General features: G+C 36.9%; 2 protein-coding genes across 2 annotated transcripts; both read left to right on the forward strand.

Moving 5' to 3' along the window:
* The first annotated feature begins 7,842 nt into the window (after positions 1–7,842).
* Positions 7,843–13,748, forward strand: LOC113704765 (vetispiradiene synthase 1-like). The gene is made up of 7 exons (XM_072061077.1): positions 7,843–8,107; positions 9,973–10,067; positions 11,472–11,626; positions 12,061–12,279; positions 12,503–12,609; positions 12,878–13,005; positions 13,458–13,748. The coding sequence occupies exons 1-7, from the start codon at positions 7,843–7,845 to the stop codon at positions 13,746–13,748; spliced, it is 1,260 nt and encodes a 419-aa protein (XP_071917178.1).
* Positions 13,749–16,133: 2,385 nt separating this feature from the next.
* On the forward strand, positions 16,134–16,613 carry LOC113704767 (uncharacterized). Its single transcript, XM_027226641.1, has one exon. The coding sequence runs from the start codon at positions 16,134–16,136 to the stop codon at positions 16,611–16,613; it is 480 nt and encodes a 159-aa protein (XP_027082442.1).
* The last annotated feature ends 2,248 nt before the right edge of the window (positions 16,614–18,861 follow it).

An 18,861-nucleotide genomic window follows, 5' to 3' on the forward strand; every position in this document is an offset into this window, starting at 1 on the left:
ATAGTTAACCCTCCCTCACACCTAAACCTTACATTGCCTCCAATGTAAGAAAATAAAGAGCTAAAACAGAGGTACAGGGGCAACGACACTTCCCTAAACACGGAGGAGGGTAGAAAGAGACGAAGACTCGGGAGGAAAGGGTGGGCGGAAACCCGCGTGGTGGAAGTACTGAGCCAAATTCTGCGTCATTCCGGCCACTTGGCGCTCTATCCGCTTCAATCTAGAATCCATGTGATGCAGTTGGAAACGAAAGACTGAAGACTGGCTGTCAGTAGAAGACGTCAGCGGAGACGCAGAAGGGGAAGGTCCGGAGGCATCCGTAGAAAGACCGCCAACCTCCGAGGTGGCATGTTTGGAAGCTGTACGCCTAGAAGGAACATGGATCGATCCTGGGGGAGCGAATTGGAAGGTACCATTTACTTGTTACACTAGACCCATCTTTTCCAAACAAACTAAATCAAGAGGTTCCATAGTACATGCCAAAATGCTGATTATGATTAGTCAAATCCAGAACCCCAAGATTTATAGTCAATTGAGTGATAAAAGACCCCAGGATTAACGGCTTATTTTTCTTATTCAAGATAGTTTGGAGGTGAGAAGTAAACCAACAACCCAAATTGATCTTAATCTGAGCAACCATATACCAAATAAAAAAGAACTCAGGTTTGGTCAAAATACCCGAACTATCTTTTCTACCAGAGAAACTAACCGGTGCAAATAGCGATAGGCGGGGTTCTTAAGAAAAGATGCCTTAGACTGGATAGGATCATTTTGTCGGTCAATTGACAATTCTTTCCAATAGCAAGTGTTATGGGAGAAAAATGGCTCTGTGTATTCACAAGAACTTGCCATATATTCCTCACTTTGGGAATACGGAATGTCAATGAAACCGAGGGCCAAATTAAATTCAGTGATAGATTGTGTGAACTCCCTACCCATCAATCTAAAACGCACCACCCCAAGAGTAGTAACGGAGAATTCATCAAGGATATTAAATTCAAAAATAGCATAGAACTCCCACATTAGCTCAGTAAAGGCAGATAAAATAATAGCAACATAACGGGTCCAACCTATAACGGCTAACTACCTAGCGACCACATCCCTAATATTCAGGAGATCAAGTGTAGGGTCGTGGATATATTTATAAGGAATTATTTTCCTTGTGCAAGCAGCGGCATACCATTCCCTATCGGCAGCCTTGGTAAAGGTCAAATGGCCACTAAAATAGGTCGGAGAGAAGATGTGAACCTCCCTATTCCGCCCAAGGCGGGTCCGAGAGCCTCCTGAAACAGTCGCTTGGAAGACCCACTCAAAGGCCTAGTAGGCTGTGGGGTGCAGGTGGAAGGTCTATTCTTACTTTTATTTTTTGGTTTGGCCATTTGATATCAGTGAACAGGGCAAGGTCAGGGTACAAGTTCTCAAAGTGAGTCAACTGGCAGCCAACTAAGCAAAGGGTCCCCCAATCTCAGCTCCAAACACTAACAATTAAGGAAATAGACAATAAACTCACCCAAAAACCAATTAAATAGGCAAATGCAGCAAAACTTTCCCCAACACCACGGGTTTAACCCAAAATTCAGCAAATAGTCAATAGCAGCCACAGACAAAATCTCAGCACCCAAATTAAGTACAAATTGTCTGTTATCAGTTAGAAAATCAAAATATTTGGCCGTAGCTACAAATTTAAAATCTGTCCTTAGCTAATTAAAACTAGAAATCTGGCCTCAGCTAATTAAAAACTAGAAATCTGGCCTCAACTAATTAAAAACTAGAAATTTGGCCTCAACTAAAAGTGACAGAAAATCAAAGAAAGAAAGCACCTGAGGGGGGAGCAGGCAGTGGGTACGGTGGAAGAAGCAGAGGCGACAACGGAGGAGGCCGTGCGCGTGGCGGCCACGCGTAGAGGGCTGGGTAGACACGCGCTGGCCGAGCTTGCTGGTGGTCAAGCGCGGTGGGAAGAGTTGGCGAGCGTGGAGGTCGCGCGTTGGCTGGAGTTGGACTCGCGCGCTGGTTGCGCACACTGGGCTAAAACGTGTTGAGGCTCGCACGCTATGCTGAAGCGCGCTCGTGCACGCTGGGGTCTGGGGCTGCGGGCTTGGTTGGCAGCTGGCTGACGCGGCGGCGTGCAGAGAAAACGAGTGAGCGGCGGCGACGGGCTGACGTGCGGTGGCGGCCAAGGAGAAAAGAAAGAAGAAGAAGGGAAAGAAAGAAAAGGAAGAAGAAGCAAGAAAAAGAAAAGAAAGAAGAAGAAGAAAAGTAGGGCAACCGTGGCGCTTTTCCCCCCCCCTTTTTTTTAAGTGAGGGCAATTTCGTTTTTTCACGCCTTTTTTCTTTTTCTTTTTTTTTTGTTTTAAACAAAGAACCCCTGTATTAGGCGTGGGCAAGCCTAACTGCCTACTAGTCTTCTGACCATCTGTCAAAATTTTGATCCTTAAGCGTGACCACCTGACGTGGGCACGTCTAACTGCTATAAAGTCTTCTAACAGTCAATTCAGAACTTCATTCCTTAGACGTGATCACCTAGCGTGAGCACATCTAACTACCGGAATCCTGCCACAAAGCAACACACCACTAAATGACACTAACACTTAACAAAAACTCAAAAAATACAAGAAAACTAAAACAAATAGTCTTGGGTTGCCTCCCAAGTAACGACTTTCTTTAACGTCTTTGGCTAGACTCGGCCGGAACTCTCAAAATGGATAAATTGGATTCTCCAGTTGTATGAATTCGACTTCCTCAACGGAGAATTCCTTATAGTAAGGTTTGAGATGATGGTCATTTATCACGAACTTCTTCTCCATCTTTAAACTTTGGATCTCCACTACACCATAATAAAAAACATTAGAAACGACAAATGGACCAATCCAACGAGAACGTAACTTATCGGAGAAAAGTTTAAGTTTCGAGTGATAAAAGAGCACTTTTTGCCCCATTACAAAGGACTTTCTTAAGACTTGTTGATTATGAAAAATTTTGCTCTTCTCCTTATAAATCATGGCATTCTTGTAGGCCTCATTTCTAATCTCTTCCAGCTCCTATAGCTACAATTTTCTATGGAGTCTCGCTTCTTCCAGATCCATATTGCACTACTTCATTGCTCAGAATGCCCTATGCTCGAACTCCACTGGAAGATGACAAGCCTTACCGAAAACTGGTCTATACAGGGACATCCCAATCAGCGTCTTGTATGCGGTGCGGTATGCCCATAGTGCATCTTCCACTTTCAAGTTTCAATAGTGCATAGTGCATATCTCTACCACATGCATGTCTCTACCATAGTGCGGTATGCCGAGCCTGTGCAATAATAATAAAACCTAACTACCACCTAAAGCAGTTAATAATCAATTCTAGTACTGGAGCAGGGACCCTAGGTGTGCAATGGGTTACTTAATTCACCCTGTTCCTGAAGAGTTTGTTTAATCCAATATATCAGAATTAATTATCTGACTAAATTCACTAACTAGTAGACAGTGGCAAGCAGGGTCGTCTCCTCAGGGACTGGGGAGAAATTTGTTTCCTTTCGAGTCAAGATAAATGGGGGGTTCTAGGATTAAATGCTAATGAACTAAATAAATCGAATGCGAAAAATAATTAATTGACAGAAATACTTGAGAGAACTCTAGCCAAGGGTACACTTCAGAAATGGTTCATGCACTGATCATCAATTCACATAAAATTTTAGCATTTATTAATAGATTGGTTATAGCTGTCATACACGCGATAAACAACCAGTTTTTCCTTACTTTTTCGATAGTCAAGGTACGACCGTTAACTATTTCTCTAATCCGAAAATAATCCTAGGTACGATCGTAGGATTTAATTTCTAGATTGCATGAAGGTTTAGAAAAGCCCAATTCTAATTAATAAACACGCTACGAGAGTTTGTTTAAACTAGATCGTACGTTCTCCTGACATAAACCCAATTATGTCAGTTGCTACCGGGACAGAGGTAATCGACCAATTACGGATCCAACTACCCCTAATTAGCAAAATAGGCTATGTGAATAATTAAATATTGCACACTATTCAATCATTCACAAAAGTTATAATAATTGAAAGTAGAAAACATATATATAACCAATATATGGAGGAAGCAATTAAAATAATTTAGATCTCACAATATTTGCCGAACCAAATCTTCAGTTGTCCTCTTGACTAGAATTGGAGAGTTAGTTTTCCATTAACGGAGAACAAGCCATGCGTAGAGAATTGAGAAAAATTGCCAAATTGGCTCTCTCAATTTTGGTCAACCGCGGAAGAAAAGAACGAGGAATTTTTGTTGCTTTCAATTGTTTCCAACCCAAGGCATACGAGAGAGTCTAATGCTCTCTTCAATTTGGTCAAACAAAAGTAAAAAGCAAAAACCCATAAGTCCACAATTGCGGCTCCTCTCATTGGTTTCTTCCTAATTGTTTACAAAGCACCACCAAAGTCAAAGACAAGCCTTAGGAAAAGTACCCCTCTTCTTTTCACGTTGGTAGCCACACAAAAAGGCAAAAAGGAATTCCTCCCTTTTTTCAGCCAGGCCCTACCAGAGAGAGGAACGTAAATCTCATCCTAGTTTTTCTCCTACAAAGTTGGTAACCGATTACCAAAAATTTCCTAATTAACAAATCCTATTACAGATAACTCTCTTCAGCTTGGGAGTGACCCCACTGCTTTCCAAAGTTGTAGTTCGCTGCCTCGCTCAATATTCTGGAGCTTCCCACGTGCGACCAAGTACGGGTTTTTGGGGTGGGGTTAGGCGTGGGCACGCCTAAATGTCAAGAAGTCCTTTGGAATTTGATTTTCAGCACTTTTCAGCATTACTTCCTGCAATTAACACAAACCACCAAACCTTAGTAGAATCCATCTAATAGAGCGACATTTAGTCCCAAGAACTATGAAATAGCAATGAAATAACCTACTAAAATGCACCCTATCATTAGAGAAAATTATGATCTAATTTAAATGAACTCTCGTAACGTGTTTGTTGGTTAGGATTGGATTTTTCTAATTCTTATTGCAATCGAGAAATTAGATCCTATGGTCCTACCTAAGGTTATTTTTTGGTTAGGGAAGTAGTTAATGGTCGTACCTTGACTATCGAAAAAGTAAGGAAAGACTAGTTGTTTATCGCGTGTATGACAACTATAACCAATCTATTAATGAGTAATTGAATTATCTTTGCATCGATGATTAGTTGAATGGACCGTGTCTGAAAGTTGCACCTTTGACTAGAGTCGTATTGGTTATTGATTAATTCCTATTTATTTCTATTAGTTGTTTCATTAGTTAGTTAATTAGTTATTTTATATTCTCCAAAAAATCCCCATACTTCGGATTCTGGAAGAAACAAATTATTCCCAATCCCTATGGATTCGACTTTGCTCACCGCTATATACAAAATTTGTATTTTTCTAGAGTAGATATTTATTATTGCACAGGTTTGACACCTGTCACGTGGACCCACTCTTCTTTAACATCCAAACTAGATTTTTAGACCTCTGCTAACCCTTGGCTCCATCTCATACCAACCGGTCTTCCTGCCAAACCTATGGTGCACTTGGTCCAATACTAGCCAAAATTCTTAGCACCTTGGTCCACCACCAATGAGAGAATTTTTACCGATCCAACTTTGAGAAGAATCCACTTGCCCCTGAGTAGCCCAGTCTCGAGACCTGAAACTCTGATACCAATTGTTAGGATCCAAGCGCAGAACACACAACTATTAAGATATCAAGTACACAACAATTTAATGATTAACAAATCATAAGTATGAAAGATAAACGACACACAAAATTTAACATGGTTCGGCTCCACCATTGAGCCTACGTTCACGAAGAGAGAACTCGCTCTTTATTATGAGAGGAAAACCCTATACAAGAATATAACTTGACCCCAAACCCAACTCTTGTATACCATCTCTCATCTCCCAAAAATCCTCTCTCACTACCTATGTATAAGATTACATGTCATCTCTTGTGTGTCTCTTGTATAGTATGTCAATCCACCTATTTGTAGATAACATTATTTGGCCAAAATTCAAATAACAATAGGAAATCAATTCTAATTCCTAGACCTGTATAGAATATGAAATAACTTCTAATTCTATACTAAATAGGATATTTCTTGACTATTATTTCAAGTAACTAAAATCAATTAGAAAACTAGTTACTTCTACACAGAAGAAGAAATCTACCTAAAAGAAATTAAGCCAATTTCCTAACAAAATCTTTGAAGAAAACTACTGTAAAAATTCCGGCTATAGAAGTCTTTTTATATTTTTTGGGCTTTCTCTTATCAATTGTGTTACATACAATTTGTAAAGTTTTAGAAAATTTGTTTTGGATTTGATAGTGCAAAAGTGAGAGCTAGATTTTCCCTCTTCTTTTTAATCTTTATTAATCTACATGAGACTTTTCGATGGTATTGTTTTGTCTGCAGCATATCCTTTTGTTTCCTTTCGTTTTTAGAAAACCATACAATGTCCTCTAGATCAGTTAGTCGGCTTGATAATTTGTTTGACTTGACTTTCCAAAGAATTTGCTGGTACTGTTTCAGTTGTCAAATTATCTTTGACATCACACTGGCAGATCATAGTGCAGACTTTTGTCGTTCGTCCAAGTTGATGGCTTGCATTGCTGACAACTGAGTGCTCCAAATCAATCGGATAGGGTTTACTAAAACTAAGTACAACGAACAGCTAAAGCAGCCCCTAATGAGTAACTACTAGGGTGATGGATCTATATATATGTAATTGAATTCCTCTGGCTGATCATCCATATGATTATAGTAAAAACACTTAGTTGAGCTCAATCATCCCCTATTTACCCCACCAACATGGCCTCCCTCAAACTGCTGAAGTTGTCCGGCAATTGGCAGACTTTCTTGAAAACATTTGGGCTGATCGTATGACAACGTTTACTCTTGATAAGCAGGTTATGCTTCCTTCATATTTCTATAAGTTCATAATTGACCTCATATTTTTTTTCCAACAATGTTATTTCTTCTATACCATTCATTTTTCTAGATTGTAAATAACTTGTCTCACATCTGTTTGCTGAATATTTTCTTTTTTTTAGCCTCCCACTCCTCTTCACACCCTTTTCGCCCCTAACTATCAATCATAGAATTCAAACTCTGAATCTGACAAGAAAAAATACTCTAATAATTCTCCATCGACCATTGATCTGACCCCAATGATCACATATCTATTTGCTGGGGAGGATCATCCTCCATCCTCTATATTTCCCGTTGTTAATGCAAACATGGTTGTGCCTTAATAAATTCTTTATTTTCCATTGAGAACAAAAAGAAGATTTTATTGTTTTTGGAGAGTATGAGACAAAATTAGCAACACTTTTAGATCCAGACTAGTGGGTTATTTAGATGAGCTTCTAATTCTCAATTTAAGTGGTTCAACTTTTTTTTTTGTTGATTTTAAAATTAATCATCTAAATAACATAGAGTTTCAGAAAAGAAAACAGAATATCTAAGTGGACAACCGATTCAACTGTATGGGTTTTACCCATTTTGACCTTTAAGTCCTTTTCATTTTTCCGTATGTTAATGTAAAACTTTTACCTGGAGTCATGCGACATTTCCTTTCCTATTAGGCTTTTATGACGACCTTACATATCATTCATCCCCTATTATTTTCCCTATGACATCAATGCGTATCGTTACAGATACTCGATTAATTTGCAGGCAGAAGGATTTTTTATTAGTGTTTTAGGGTACGAGGTATGTCTTTGCCTGTTTAATGTCTAAGAATTCTTGTTTTTCAAGGAAAATTAACAAGATTAATTTGACAATATCATTGAAGAAATATTTTTGAGATGCATTTAGGGATATGAAATGTACACCAAAGAGATTGAAGTTTTGAAGGTAGAAGTGATGAGCATGCTTCTGGCAACAGGAACAACCATGATGCAAAAATTGGATTTCATTGACAAAATAGAACGACTCGGTATCTCGTATCACTTTGAGGATGAGATTCAAAATCAACTAGAACAGCTTTTCAATCTATCTACCAACTTGGGAAGGCATCTAGAATATGATTTATCTACTGCAGCACTTCAGTTTCGACTTTTCAGGCAATATGGTTTTAATATCTCTTGTGGTATACAATTTGCTTACTAAATTCACTGATTCAAAAGTGCGTACAAACACTAGCATGTGATTTCTCTGACATACTGATAAGTGACTAATTTACGTAATAATTGTATGATATTTTATATTATTTTTAGTCACTTTAGTTATATTATTGGTAGAATATGAATCATTTTGGCTATAATTGGTGAAAAATGCTTTTAAGTGATTAAATGAGGTTTTTATCATTTTTTACTTGGATTTTGTGTATTTTGACAGTTTTGACACATTTTCGTATTTCGGCTATAACTTGAGCTACAATGATCGGATTAAGATGATTCTTGAACCAATTTGAAGATAAGAGATAGATCTACAACTTTGGTGAAGACATCTAAATCCAGTTTGAAGGTTTTCCAGGTCAAAATGCCGAATTACAATAGCAAATTTCTACTGGTCGAAACTGGAACAGGGCAATGAGCAGGTAAGGGTATTTCGGTCATTTCGCAGCCTACACAGATCCAAATGAGATGATTCTTGATGCATTGGAAAGCTAACTCAAAGGGCTACAAGTTTTATGTTTTGGTCAAGAGCTAAATCAGCTTTTATCATCAAGCAAAGTTCAGTGGAAGTTGATGCAAAATCGGAGCAGAGCTGGAAATTGAACCAGAAGTGACCAAATGGTCACTGTAGCAATCCGGCAGGAATTTGGCCGGATTTGTGGCCGGATTTCTGGCTTGATTGTGGTCAGAAAAGGCTGCTTTGTACGCGTAAAACTCAATTTCACCTCCACCAACTCACATAGGATGCTATACATGTGAGAAACATTCCCAGCTGTAAAAGGGAGATGTAATCCTCATTTCTTGACCACCTTTCATCATTAAATAGCCAAATGCATTGAAAGAAGAGATTGGAGTCCATAGCAGAAAAATGGAGAGTGAGCTACGGGAGAAAGCTTGAAGCTGCAGAAATGTACCTCTTTCATCTCCCTAGTGTTAGTTTAGCTTAGTATAGAGTAGTGTAGCTTTTCCATTCTTGTTTATTATCTAGATTAGGATGAAGAAGGCAAGGAAGAAAGCTCATGTGACAAGGGTTGTATTCCTTCCAAACTCTTTATCTTTTGTATTTGATTCCAAGTTTAGTTAATATACAAGTTCTGGATTTTGTGTTCATTATGTGTTTCTAAAGTTTATACCTTGGGTTTGGTTGAACTTTCTATGATTGATAGTGTTAATTGTTTGGTTATTTGATTGCTACGATTTGAGCAAGTTATTTAGCACTTTGGCTCTTTAAATCATGATTAATCTGGTACCATTAATTGTGATTATCTAAGGTGTTGTTTCTGCAATGGAAATTGAGATTTAACACTAGTTCAAGAAGTGCTAAACATAGGAAGTACACTCACGAAAGTAGAGGTGCATCTATGTGGTTTTTAGTGATTTATTTCATGTAATTTCATTGAAGAAATGAACTTGTAGCTAATTTCATAACCATGAGAATAGGTATGGATTAGTTATAAGTATAATTGATTCACTACGAAAGTAGGATTCAAATGCATAACGAAATTACACCATAATTAGCCTAGATGTAGTACTCAATGATGCAAATATAGCATTTACATGAGTAGTTAGGGATACCACAACCTAAGGAGCTTTCATTTGTTATTTTGTATAATTTCAGTAGGTTAAATTTGTTATAATTCATTGATAGTCTAAATAATAGAGAAGCTTTAGTAATACCGGTAATTGTTCACTCTTCCCTGTGGGATCGACCCGATATATACCCTAAACTACTAGTTGATCTGTATACTTGCAGTGAACGGGTGTAATTCGATATTTTTTAGCTTGCACGTATGTAAAATACCCGTCACATACCATTGCCTAAATAATTTCCAAGTAGGAATTTTCAACCAATTCGTTGATCCTAATGGTAAGTTCAAGGACTCCTTATACAGCGACTTAAGAGGTCTCCTAAATCTATATGAAGCTGCTCAGGTCAAAGCACAGCAAGACAAAATTTTAGAAGAAGTTCTTGCTTTCACAACCACCTACTTGACACCTGAAATTCCCCATATGGGTTCTAATATTCTTGCAAAATGACAGGTGTCGGGCCTGTGCAATAATAAAAACCTGCTCAACTAAAGTTAATTTCTGTAGGTAGTGGTAAGCAGGGTCAAATTCACAGGGATTGGGTGTAACTGTTTCTTTTCAAATTCACAGTAACAAAGGGGGTGTTTTTGTGCAGAAGGTGACAATCAAAGAAATTCAAATAAAATCTAAGAAGCTACTAAAAATTAAATAACAAATTACTAAAATCAAATGGGTGATAATTAAGGATCTAGTCAAGAAATAAATTCAGTAATGGTTCACCTCACTGATCATAGATGCACAAGTAATTTCAATTATTTATTAATAAATAGGTTATAACTGCCAAACAAACGATGACAGTCAACCCCTCCTTACTGTGTCAGTGATTTAGGTACGCCCGTAAGATTTAATTCCCCAATTGCCTTACGTATTAGAGGAGCCCTATTCTAACCAAATAACACAATACCAGGGTTATTTTAGGTTAGCCAGTGTATTCCCCTGACACAAACCCAATCATGCCAGTTATCATTATTTTGAGATAATTAAACAATTACGGATTTAACGTCCCAATTGACAATAGATTATCAAATTAACTAATTATCCGGATCAAGACAATCAATTAATTGAACAACCATAAGCACTATAACCATGAAATATGCGAATACCAATAAATAAAAGGAAAAAATAAAATTAATTCGATCTCATAATTCTTAGACGAACCAAAGCATCCATTGTTCCTTAACTAGAGCGAAAAAATTAGTTCATATTTGGTGCGAAAAACCCACGCAAAATTGAAATAACAGCTGCGGCCATTGTTCTTGCTCGCGCGAATTCTATTCGGCCGAAGGAATAAAGAAAAATGAGGGACTACGGAAAGTGATTCAATCTCCTAATTGCGCCTGACTTGCCAAAAGAAAAAGCTACTATAAAGCTAACAAGGAAAAGTCAACCAAAAACCACCCAAAGGTGGTACTAATTCTAATTCCTATCTCATTCTCCAGATGTGCGGCGGCCCCCAAGAAAAGAAAACCTCTGCCGTGCTCTCTTCTTTTGAAATTATCAAAATGGACAAAAATCTTTCTTTGCCAATAATGTCCCTGGGATAAGCTCTATTATTTGGACTCTTTTCTTGTTAAATTGACACTTATTATCATATTTTCGGTCTACTCTCTAAAATAAATACAAATTACGAAAAGTGAGTAGAATCTAATAATTAATTCACATCGAATTAGGTAATAGAGGAAATTAATAATAAAATAAATGATAAAATTACAACCTATCACAAAACAAGTGAAACATGCCCTTGAGCAGCCATTCCATAAGGGCATACCAAGATATGAGGCTTATTGTTACATCTCCATGTACGAGGAAGATGAATGTAATAACAAACTACTATTACGGCTCGCCAAATTGGATTATCACTTGTCGCAGATGCTGAATAAACAAGACCTTTGTGAGATATTAAGGTGCTTCCTTGGACGCACCATCTTCCTAACGAACAGAGTTTGTTATGAATATTACCTGCAAAAGTTTATTTAATTAAGTGCTTGGTGCAATTTTAGGTTCATTTAACAGAAATTTTTTTTTTCTAAAGCAACAAAAAAAATTTTCTAAAGTAATTTTTCTCTTTATTGCTAAAAATGGCTGGTAATATGAGATTTTTATATTAGTATTGTCCTTCTAAATTGTGTGGAGCCCTAATTCATATCTAATTAACTACACCCTTAGAATTACCGAATTATTGTCAACACAAACTACCAAAAGAAATACGAATTTTCAATTTCTGTCATAAGTATCATTCAAAATGTCTCTTTATATTCCCATATTTTTATAGAAAGCTTCAATAATGGATATATAATGTTTCTTCTTCTTCTTTTTTTCTTCATTCATGACGATGTAGGTGGGGAAAGGAACTGGACATCCTATCAAAAGTTCCATATGCAAGGGACAGATTTGTGGAATGCTACTTTTGGGATGTTGGAACCATTTATGAACCTCGGCACTCTTTTGCTCGAATGACTTTGGCAAAAGCAATAGCCATTGCTGGAATAATTGACAATACCTATGATGCTTATGGCACTCTTGATGAACTCAAAATATTAACGGAAGCTGTGGAAAGGTATGCATATAGCCATGCCTCCTAAGTTGCATATTGTCTTAAGGTTTTGCCCAAACTTGCATGCCTGATAAATGTTGTAATCACACTTAGAAAAGGAAAAGAAAAAAGAGAAAAAGGACTACGAACTCAAAAAGGAAAAGTAGAATCACTTAATTGTAAATTTTCTCTAGCACGATAATGCATGTTAATGTGCATTAACAAAGGAATTTTGCTTTGCTTGCAGATGGGATGGAAATGGAATTGAGCAGCTCTCAGACTACTTGAAGACTTCTTATATGATACTTTTGAATTTTAATAAGGAGCTTGAGGAAGATTTATCAAAAAAACAAAGTACCTGTGTGTTTGACAAGTATATGGAAGAAGTATGGCACCACGTTGCTAATGAACTATATTTCTTGTAGTTTTAGATGAAATTTTTGTAAGTTGAATCCTTGATGCAGTACTGACCAATATTTCCATGCATTCATTGGTTTAACTCAGTGGAAACAATACGTGAGGACTAATTTTCCTCAGTCAAAGTGATTTCTTGCAAGTGAATTGCCATCTTTTGCTGATTATTTGAGCAATGGTCTGATCACAACGGCATATTATCCTCTAGCATCTGCAGCTTTCATGGGCATGGATAGTGCCACAAAGGATGTTATGGACTGGATGCCAACTCATCCTAAACTCTTTGTTGCTTTAGGAAAACATACCCGATTGCTTAATGATGTCGGCAGTTACAAGGTTTGAATATGTTTTGGCATTTAGTTTGCATGCAAGAATTGGCAAAACCCTCAATTAGAGGTCTTAGATTTTAATCCCCTATTCCTTCTTTGCTTCTTAAATTCCACTCCTCTCTTATTAGAAAAAATTTAAAAAAAATCCTAAATTCGCTCCTGTACTATTAAGTCGTGATTACACCTGTTTTAATTCTATGTCTTGTTAGTTTTGTGCAAAACTACATGTAAGATTTTAGAAATGTACATGTTATGCGCAATTTAACCTAGTATCAAAGGTCATGATTCCACTTGTTTAATGCATTAGGACTTGTCAATTTTGTGAACTACATCTTAGTACCTTGTTGTACACTTAGTGGGGTTCTAGATTTCTCACATCGTTTTGGGTATATGTTCTAGAAATTCACATTTTCAGTATGGTTCAAAAGTTTAATCTATTTAAACTCTTCACGTTTGAAGTTTGAGAGAGAAACGGGCAGTGGCATGGCGATTGAATGCTACATGAAGGACTATAATGTATTCGAGGAAGAGGCAATGAAGAAGTTTGAAGACATGGCTGTGGATGCTTGGAAGGATATAAATGAGCAATGCTTGAGACTTACTACCTTTCCAAGAAAAATTCTCAAAGTGATTCTCAATCTAGCAAGATTATGCGAAGTTGTTTACAAGCAGCGTGGAGATGGATTCACTAATCAACGAAGAATTGAAGCCCATATAAAGGCAATACTTGTGGATTCCATATCTCTTTGAGGAGGATGACAATGGTTGTGTTTTATGTTATCACTGAATTGGCCCCTATCAATGCAGCATGAGTTGTCATTAAGCATAATGATCATGCACATAATTGTATTAATTGTGGTGTTAAATACAAGTTACTGAGTCAATGGTGAGTAGTAAACTAGCAAGTTTAATTAAGCTATGAGAAAAGGGTATCGAATCCCCTTGCTTGTTTCTCACCTACTTTTACCCACCTACAAGTCCCAAAAAACACGTATAAATTGAATAACGTGTGCAAGACTGGAGTTTCCAACATAAGTGTACACTTGTTACAAGTTCCAACTTTTCAACATTTACTAACGCTTCAAAGTTTGGATTAGATGAAAGAGTATGAATCATGTCCATTCTTGTATGTATTTAAGTTTGCAATTGCTTGGAAGGATTATATCTAAGTTGTACATTAATTCCTCTCAGCCATTCTTTTTTGTCCCCCTTCTCTCAGCACTTCTATTTCATAAGTTGTTTAGTTTTCTTTAAAAAAAAAACTTACATTAACATTGCTTTATTCCAAAATTGAACATTTTCTTCAGTCCATGAATGGAATTATCAGCTGCCATTGGTACTCACAGCATCATGCGACTATCTTTAAGTTTCTTTGAAATCCTTGGCCCAACTTGTTTGGTGACATGTGCCTTTCCAATGAAAGGTTTTCGAGGACAGCAGCTATTAATATCTATTGCATCTTTTACTAGTCTACAATTCTCTCTTCAATCCATGTCTGGAATTTATTGTGAAATCTTCTTGTGATTATCAGATCAATCCTACAATTACTTACACTTAATTCATGTGATTTTTTTTTTTGGATTTTGGACGTACTCAAATGTCAGCAATATACTGAATAATCCAGCACATAAAAAGGACACAGAAAATTGTCACGTTACACTACCATAAAGTTATTGTGACTTATTACAGCAAAGTCTTTTGTTCTTTTAATAGCTTATTGGGGGTATAGATTTTATCAAGTGATGGTATTCAGTATTTTGCTGCAATTGTCATATTACTTCCGATTGTGACTATTTCCTGTTTTTGGTTGTTACTAAAAGTTGTTTTTGCTCAAAAATAAGTTACTACTAGCTGTAGAGTTTTTTAAAAAGAATTGGAGAGTAGTTGGGGAGGATGTTGTTAGAACGTTAAAATTTTGCTTTCAGAAGTCTAACATGTACTACCCTATGAACTCTACTACTATTTCATTGATCCCAAAATCGAGTAATGCTATACAAATGAAGGGTTTCAGGCCCATCTCAGCTGTAATGTTCTCTCTATAAGGCTTTCTCTGCCATATTGACCAGCAGATTGAAGAAAGTAATGATTAGCCTTGTGGCAAACCAGCAAAGTGCTTTTGTACAAGGTAGACGACTGGCAGATAATGTCTTATTGATGCATAGGGAAGGTGGAAGGTGGAAAACCTAGAGCATAGTTAGAGGATACCATAAGGAAGGTGGAAAGCCTAGAGCTGTGCTCAAACTAGATATAATGAAGGCATATGATTCTTTGAATTGGAAATTTTTATTTGGCACATTGGAGGTTCTGGAATTTCCAGATCAGTTCATCAATTGGATAAAAGTATGTGTAACAACAGCACTATCCTCAGTGAATCCAAATGGCTCTCTGGCGGGGTATTTCAAGAGTGGAAGGGGATTGAGACAAGGCGATCCCGTGTCTCCTTATCTTGTTTTACTTTGTATGGAAATGTTTTCAGCAACTTTTGCATGGAACATAGAAACTCTGGGGTTTGACTTTCATCCTAGATGTCAAGAGCTGCAGCTTTCTCATTTTGTTTTTGCTGATGATTTATTTTTTATATCTGCAGCTACAGCCGAATCATTTGATACAATGAAGAAAACAGTGGATGAGTTTGGTGCTATGTCCGGGTTGCTACCTAACCTGCAAAAATGTCGGGTTTATACAGCTGGTTTGAATGGGTAGGAAGCTGCAACTATGTGTAATATAATGGGTATGCTGAGAGGAATATTGCCTCTATAGTACTTGGGCCTTCCATTAATCAGCTCTAGACTATCCTATAATGACTATTAGCCAATCTTTATTAAGCTGGAGCAGAAAATCAATAGTTGAGCTATGGTGGCCGTTAACAGTTGATAAAAGCAGTGCTATTTGGAATATATTTGCATTGGAGCAGTGTTTTCATCTTGCGAAAAGCAGTGACCAAAAAGATAAACAGACTATCGGCTTCATTTCGTTGGGCACGAGAGCTAAAACAGATGTATGTAGCAAAAGTAAATTGGAGTGCAGTGTGTACACCCAAACAGAAAGGTGGTTTGGGCCTGTATAATACTGAGCTATGGAATAGATGCCTGATTATGAAGTTAATATGGAACATCAGCAGTAAAAGGGACACTTATGGTAGAGTGGGTGCATAGCATCCTTTTAAAGAACCAGTCTTTATGGGCTGCAAAGATTCCAAATGTTACCTCTTGGGTTTGGAGGAAGATCTTACAAACTAGAGGCTTGGCTCAACCTTTCATCAGGCACATTGTGGGGAATGGAAATAATATCAGTTTCTGGTTCGATACATGGCATCCCCTTGGGCCATTGTATAAAAGATTTACGGGCAACTTACTATACAGCTTTGGATGCAAACCACATGCTCTTGTATCAGAAATTATAGTGGATGGGAGGTGGAGATGGCCTGTAGGCAGGAAAGCAACAGCAGAAGTTAAGAGGTTCAAGGAAGCTACACCAGAGTGCCTTGTTCCTTTGACAATGTTTGAGGATCAAGTTGTGTGGAATGGGAGTTCTTCTAGAGTTTTCAATGCAAAAAATGCCGTGAAGAAGTCTCGTGGATCAAGAGAGGAAGTAACTTGGGCAAAACTAGTTTAGAGAAAGGATTTATCCCAAGATATGCATTTATTTTATGGCTGCTATGTAAGAAAAAGCTCTCTATGTTGGATAGATTACAAAAATAAAATGTCTCTTTATCATCAAATCTGTGTGTGCTTTGTAAAAGGGAGGAAAAAAACATAAACCATCTATTTTTAATTGTTGTATGACGAGACCAATATGGACAAAAGTGCAGAACATGTGTCTGGTGTTCAGAGGAACTTACTCTTGGGATGAGGAAATTACCTGGTTAGCATCTCATTGGAGATCCAATTCCTTTACAGACCACCTGAGAAGACTAGTTTTGGCTGCAACTGTCTACCACATCTGGAGATTTAGAAATGAAGTGATATTTCAGTCAAAGCCGTTTGTATGTTCACAACTACTAAAGTCTATTTCTTTATCATTTGCTCAAAAAAAAAAGTTACTACTAGATGTGTAATAATTTCGTGTCTTGACTTTGATTGTGTTGCATATCTCTAAACAATCAACTTTACACCAGTAATAAGTTGTAAATTTTGGAGACAAATATCGAATTTTTTCTGCATAACTTGTCCTTCCTTGTGGAATTCTTGCATGCGTCTATCAATTGAGATGCATTGCATGACTTTACTCGAATAATTTTAATTTACATTTACTTAAAAAATAAGTGTATCAATCTCAGAAGCTAAAAGAGTATGTGTTCATGCAAAATATTCGAAACACATGAGAATGGAAAATATGCCGAGTGAAGCCAAGTTACACCATGCATGATTTCTGCATTGAAACAAGAAAGGAACAAATAAAAAAAATTAGACGAAAAATTTTTGCATTTCATGATTTTGGCTACTGCAAATTCAAAATTTTCGCATTGATTCCATGACTATTATAAGATTGCATATGTGCTAGAGATAAAAATTGAACTGCTTCGATTGTTTTATAGGCCAATACTAACCAATAGATGTTGGTGCAAGTGGAAGGAATTCACATCTCTTAATCATGAGATTTCGAATTCAAACATATGAGAATGGAAAAAACAATATTGGAAGATTTTCCTCCACAAGGGGCCGCACTAGACTCAAATATGATTACTCACAAGCCTTAAAATGGATGCGATACCTGTGGTTTATTAAAATATGGTTTATTAAAAAAAAAAAGGCCAATACTCATTAGTATTGAAATTGTTTAAATTAGAATATTTTGAATTCCTTGAGAGTTCAGTAATTATCGCTCTCCTCACCGTTTCGTCAACGGTTTTGGATGCTGAAATTTTTCAAAAATAATTTTAGTATAAAAAATCAATTTGAGCATGTTTTATTTTGGTAATCTACTGATATTTTATGTGAGAGGTGATCTCATGCCTAAAAGATTGTGTGTGGTGCTTTTATGAGAAACTTTGCTATAATTAACTGTCTTGATGACCCTTGGTTAAGGTTTTATGAGTTGATGGGATGTTTGTTCCTCACTCAGAGTTAAGGTTGAAACTTATTGAACGTCTTGACCCTCTTAGTGATGATGACCAAGAACAAGGAGAGAGGAATTGGGGCTTTCTGGGGGAGAGAGACAGACCTCTTGACCCAACGCCTCATCAAGAAAGCTAAAAAATAATAATAATGAATAAAAAACAAATAAGCCACAGTGCATACTGAGGGAGAAGAATCTGTCTCTGTCTATTTCGTTGCAAAGTTCAACACGTTTGGTTGATTATGCCAAATTCAGCACATGAGCTCCTCGTGACCACCCTCCACCCAATCACACATTGCCACATCAGCAAAACAACCACTCATTTTAACACTTACGTTCGCTCGTTTACTAGATATGCAGATAACATTTAGAATGGATATCCAGAATTACAAACAAAATTTAGAGGTCCTTAAACCCATTGGGCTATTGTATTAACATTAAGGGTCTGTTTAGTTGGAAGTAAAATGTTTTCCTTGGGAAAATATTTTCCGTGGAAGTAATTTTCCATGAAAATCATTTTCCTTTCATCATTTTCAGGTGTTTGGTTAGCTTATTGAAAATATTTTCTTACTTCATTTTTCTGGTGTTTGTTTAACTTTTGAAATATTTTCACTTTTATCTCTATCTTTACTTTCTACACATTATAACTACATACTTCTTCCCATACAAAATAAGAAAATTTATCTCATTGTTTAACTTTAAAAAATCTTGGAGAAATGTATATATGAATAAAAAATATCTCCTTAAACAATAAACAAATTGCTGGCCATTTAGTGTCAAATATCAATCACATGCAATGCTTATT

This window comes from Coffea arabica, chromosome 8e (genome assembly GCF_036785885.1).
Source record: "Coffea arabica cultivar ET-39 chromosome 8e, Coffea Arabica ET-39 HiFi, whole genome shotgun sequence".
NCBI lineage: Eukaryota > Viridiplantae > Streptophyta > Magnoliopsida > Gentianales > Rubiaceae > Coffea > Coffea arabica.